The sequence below is a fragment of the Mobula hypostoma genome, chromosome 12, assembly GCF_963921235.1.
Source record: "Mobula hypostoma chromosome 12, sMobHyp1.1, whole genome shotgun sequence".
Classification (NCBI taxonomy): Eukaryota; Metazoa; Chordata; class Chondrichthyes; order Myliobatiformes; family Myliobatidae; genus Mobula; species Mobula hypostoma.
In genome coordinates, this window is record NC_086108.1 from 97,126,822 (window position 1) to 97,132,693 (window position 5,872).

General features: G+C 42.3%; 1 protein-coding gene across 1 annotated transcript; it reads left to right on the forward strand.

The window, feature by feature from the left end:
• Positions 1 to 629: 629 nt before the first annotated feature.
• barhl2 (BarH-like homeobox 2) lies at positions 630 to 5,650 on the forward strand. Its single transcript, XM_063065048.1, has 3 exons — positions 630 to 1,596; positions 3,127 to 3,352; positions 4,747 to 5,650. Exons 1-3 carry the CDS (start codon positions 1,083 to 1,085, stop codon positions 5,036 to 5,038), a joined length of 1,032 nt encoding a protein of 343 aa, XP_062921118.1. The 5' UTR covers positions 630 to 1,082; the 3' UTR covers positions 5,039 to 5,650.
• Positions 5,651 to 5,872: the final 222 nt, after the last annotated feature.

Genomic DNA, 5,872 nt, shown 5'->3' on the forward strand with positions numbered 1-5,872 from the left:
ATTTGAAATTAGGCTGTTTAATATATCAAGGAGATGGCGAGAAAGAATAGTTTCAATTGTGAACCTGAACCCATTGTTCATCTGGTTACATTTGTGATATTTTTCCTCATTCATTTGTTCATTTGAGATGTACCAGGCCAGGGTAACAATGGATGATTAGACCATTGAATCGCAGTATTTAATATATATATACACAACACATTTTAAATGAAAGGTTTATTTTGGCGAGTCTAGCTTTGAATGCACCAGACGCTAGAGGTTGGCTAAAAGAGCATCTCGGCTCGATCGCCTGTTCTAAATGGACAAGATAAAATGCGGCCCATCTGATTGGCTTGTTGCTTGTAACGTCAGCCTGTTGGGCATTAGCAGACCAATGGTTGGGAAGAGTAATAAAATATGCGCTGTATTATAATAAGAAAAAAATATGACACTCTGCAATGGCAGTGACGTCAGGTTAGGAAGTGATTGCCGTCCAGCGCTAGCGATTTCTTGCAAAAGAGAGTGGTGTCTGGGAGTTATTCCTGCTTCATCCGTTCCACACCTCAACTTTGAACAAAGTTGAATAACAAGACCAAGCATCGTGGATTACCCCAGTTTTTTTTAAAATTCCTGATGTATTAATTTTAAAAGTGTGGGTTTTCTAAGGAATAATATTTATAGCCTTAGCTTTGTGCAGCAAAGTTTATAGCACGTGTGAGTTTACAATTTCATTTTTAAAAGAAATCTCTGACTCTCCAGAAGACAGCAAAAAAGGCAAGGGTTAGTCCACTCTCTATCTATCTCTCTCCCCCTCTCTCCCTCTCTCTCTCTCTCTCTCTCACACACACACACACACACACACACACACGCACACACACATACACAGACAGACATACACACACATACATACATACACACACACACAGATACACATACACATACACACACACACATACACACACACACACACACACACACACACACACACACACACACACACACACAAATTACCGACGCTCCTGTTTTTGAACAGTCTAATCCGTAAACTAAATTAAAGTACTGGCTGTGATGAAGATGCGTTCTTAAAATTGTAACGAACCGCGATGGAAGGACCAAACGGGTCTCACTTTGGGATAGACACTATTTTGGCCAACAGTTCCGGCAGCCCGGTGCTGATCAACGGTGATTATCGTCACGGCGACAGCAGGACTTCAGATTTTCGAAATCAGGCCACCCCGTCTCCCAGCTCGGAGATAGACACGGCGGGCACGGCTCCCCTTTCGCCCATCTCCATGGAGCACCAGGAACAACATCTCGGGCCGGAGAAGCTTCACCAACATCAGCAGCAAAGTTTGCAGCCGCCGCCGCCGCCGCCGCAGCAGCAACTCGCCGCCGGCGGCTCTGGTCCCAGGACTTCCACCTCTTCGTTTTTAATCAAAGATATCTTGGGCGACAGCAAACCTCTGGCAGCCTGTGCCCCTTACAGTACCAGTGTCTCCTCACCCCATACTCCGAAACCAGACGGAGAGTCCTTCCGGCAGAAGGTAGATTCCGAAGAGACGAAGAACAAACTCGACAAACGAGATGACACAGCAAGTGATAACATCAAATGTAACGGTGAGTCCGCCTTGCTTATTATTTCTTTAGGTGTATTTATATTACACATAAATGCCGCTTGCGTTTTTTTTTTGGTTATGTGTAACTCACAGCTTTTCAAGCGCTACAGACATATGTACCCTTACAGACTGACAGCTTTAGGCGGCGTGGGGGGTTTGTCAGAGATTTCAGGGCACTGAACACACATACAGGCACACACAAACAATTCTTCGTTTGAACGTCGCTGGGATGCTTTAAGAGGTTATCTTTGTGGCTAATTTGTTTCGTTCAGGGGTCCTTTAAACACTCGGTTTGGACTCGCGGCGTGTCACTGTCATCTTTGTTTATTCCGCCCGGTTCTTGCCGATAAACTGATATGAGTAAATAAACTCTGCTTAATATCCCACGTCTTTTCAAAACATTTCCGAATGGGCGCTTATGTAATTTGGGTGCCTGCGGTGGCCGGCTGCGTTAAATCCATTGCTCCCGTTGAGGGAAATGTTACGGTGGGTTGCGGAGAAAGCTAGGCCTTAATACTTTATTTAAGCTGCACGCCGATTTTCATCTATTTTCGCTTTTTTTAGTCGGATGTAGATATTATATAACGAGGAAATAAATTTCACCTCAATTAATCACTCATTGTCCTATTTAAACGGTGCTAAATTACACGAAATCGCCAAGGTAATCTATGTTGGAATGCCAAAAAAAAAAGCTGATGATATTGTTGGCAATATAATTGTCCACTCTCTCTGCGATAAGTAACAGCCTGTCATTTTATAATAATTAGTATTTGAAACAGAAATGCGCGATCAATAGAATGATTTTCTTTACGTACATAATCTGCTTTAATATAAGATGATCGGTTGCCAAATATTTCTAATGATACATTATCACTACCAGCCATCTTTGTTGTTGTAAATTAAAAATACTGATCATTTTTATATAATTCATTCAGTGATTACTATTAGCATAATAGGGGGAAAAACAGATGTAGAGTCTGGTCTGGCGATTTTTATGCCCACACCTCCCCAGTGGGTCAATTAGAGAGATTATTGTTGTTCCTGCAGGGAAGATCATGCGGCGCTGCAAAAACTGGGACAAATAGAGATGGATTGACATATCGATCTTGATCTTTCAGCATTTCAGCAAAAACTCAAAGTTGACAAATAGTATCCGGAATTCTGAACACACTGACGCCTGGGCGTATATATCTACTGAAACATCTTTAATGCACCAAATCACTTTCAAGATGAGCTCCCGTTACTATTAACGGTCCTTGCTTTGGCGAGCAATTGCGTTGATTTTGCCTTTTTTATAGGGCACTGGACTTTTGAATAATTAATAGATAATAATTCAGCATAAAATATATTCCATGAATTGGAGCTGCATTAAAGAAACTCAAATGGTTATTTTACACATGCAAATGATATGCTAAATTGTTCAGGAAATTGAACTTTTTTCACATAGGGTTACAGGATGTTTCACTAACAAATATTTGTGCGGTGCCCCTGGGCATTTGGATTCATACGTTGCCGTTGTATGTCATGTTAGGAACAAAAGAAGAAGGCGACCGTGAAATAACGAGTAGCCGGGAAAGTCCTCCCGTGCGGGCGAAGAAACCTCGGAAAGCAAGGACGGCCTTCTCGGACCACCAGCTCAACCAACTTGAGCGCAGTTTCGAGCGCCAGAAATACCTGAGCGTGCAGGACCGCATGGACTTGGCAGCGGCGCTCAACCTGACAGACACCCAGGTCAAAACCTGGTATCAGAACAGGAGGTACGTGGGGGCTACCGGCCCAATGCACAACACCGCCGGCGTCGCTGGCTACGGGAACTGGGCTCCACGTAATCTGCATCAATTCAGCGAAAATAGCCACGGTGTGGCCGTGAAAATAAATTTATTTAACAAACAACACACACCCTCCAATTTCGCTGTAATAACATTTCAAATTTATGGTTAAGCCGCCGCGTTGGAACACCGGAGGACTGGCAACTCTAGAGCGGCCACGGCCATTAGTTGGCTGTAATTCCAAAAAAATACGCTAAAACCGTGACCCCCGAAGGAGAATTTTATTTTCTTCAGAGAGCGGGAGAGATATATTCCCATATGACAGGCCCAAGAATCCAAATTATTCCTAATTACCACCAAATTTTGGAAACCCAATTAGACGTAGCCATCAATGAAGTCAAAATGTACTCCTTGGAGTGGAATATTTGTTGCCCTGTTTTAGAATGTTTAAATGTAATTCTGTAAAAAACAAACTGCGGGCTTCATTTAGCTGCTGTGCAAAAGCCCAACTGTTCTTGCAACGTCTGATTACTGTAATATGTTTTTAAACAATAGACTAATTTGAAATATTCTCCAGTTGAACTTTAATCTTTGGGCAGCCGAACAAAACAAAGACGCCTTTCCCCCCACCGGAGGTAGATATTGTTTCAGTTACAACAAAACAACAACTTCATATGTTTTTTGGCGACCCTTGGCCGCTAAAACAGATGCGAAACGTTGCGATCACAGCAGCGATAACTAAGTGCGGTTGGAAATGGCCTTCCAAGTACCATCCACACTACAGTTTTTCTGTCTGATTACATACAGTTTTCAACCATGCTAAATCTGTCAGCAAACATTAACGTCAACCGTTTCCAAATCTAAACGCGGTTTAATGCTTTACACCTTATAAAGTCTTTAATATGATATTTCAGTTAGTTCCTCCCCCCACCCCCCGAAATTATTCGGATAAAGCACGCAAACAAGCTGAGAGCATTTTCCAGACGTGCATTTTTGCCATTCAATCCCTCTCACCCTTACTGACTTGCTATTAGCACGCATTATCCTACCCTGGTTTGCAATAGAATACAGAACCGCTCAAAATATATTTAATATTTAGAGTAGTTTATGTACTGAGAAAAAATTTCCATTTATAACCACTTATTAGGACCATTTGCTTTAATGGTTATATAAAATATTTAAATTTTAATTATATAATTGATATCTGTCCTTCAATTCAGTCGAAGAAGTACAGCTTAAAATCCAAAATAAATTCCATTGCTGAATGTTCCGGATTTCACGTTGTCTCTTGTAATACCGTTCCCTTCAGTTCACTCAGGGATTGTTTGCTCTGTGATTATGAAGCCTTAATTTTTTTCTTCTCTGTTCCTTCTCCCATTCAGGACGAAGTGGAAAAGACAGACTGCTGTGGGGCTGGAGCTGCTGGCTGAGGCCGGAAATTATTCCGCTTTGCAGAGAATGTTCCCGTCTCCCTATTTCTACCATCCAAGTTTGCTAACTAACATGGACACAACGGCGGCGGCGGCTATGTACATGTACCGGACTCCACCGCCTCATCCCGGACTGCAGCGGCCGCTGGTCCCGCGAGTTCTCATCCACGGGCTCGGCCCGGCAGGACAGCCAGCACTCAACCCCCTGCCCAACCCTATCTCCGGCACACCACACCCCCGGTGAGAAATAGAGAGGGGGGGGCGAGAGGAAAGGAGGTGGAAAAAAAGAACCCACACACACACACGCACACACACAGACCGTGAAAAGCCGAAAAAAACGGACATAAACGGACTCTGCTGTAAAGTAAGAGAAGAAAGGGTCGAGGGTAACGGACTTGGAACTTTGCACTGATTTCTCGTGACCTTTTTATCTGAACGTGGCATGCACCAGAATAGTGACAAGTGTACATTTTGAGGACGGCGTAATTTACGCGTATTTATTATATGTCGTCAGAGAAATCCGGGTTGAAACTATATAAACATTACTAAAGTACAAACAGGTTTTTTCCCTCATTTTCATTCAGCCTTTTCAATCAAATAAATACTTAGATCAAGTAAACTACTGTTTGATTTAGTAGTTTGGTTTCTGTTTATTTTAAAGATGATTGTGGAACAAAATAATTTAAATGGAGTAATTCTTTGCTAGTGCAGTATAACCTGTAATCATTCTTTATGGGAATAGTGTTGCGACTGGAAGGACATAATTGGGCTGGGTAGTGAGATGTGATTAAACCGAGCGAGCCAAATGGAAGATAGCCAGCGAGGTGCCGAGCCTAAATGAAAGTGAACTCTGCGGTAAACTGGTTTATGAATCACCCACTCGCCGAACTAAAGCGGGAGTTGACATTTTGACAAACAAATAAAAAGTTCCTACAGTAGATAGGTTTATTTGCGGCATAAATTAGTTCTACAAAGTTTTGCTTTTCATTTTGTGAGGAAATAATGAAGTACGGAAATTAAATCTCGGCGCTTCTTTAAATGTTTAACCTAATTATAATTGGTTCAGAAATGTAAGATG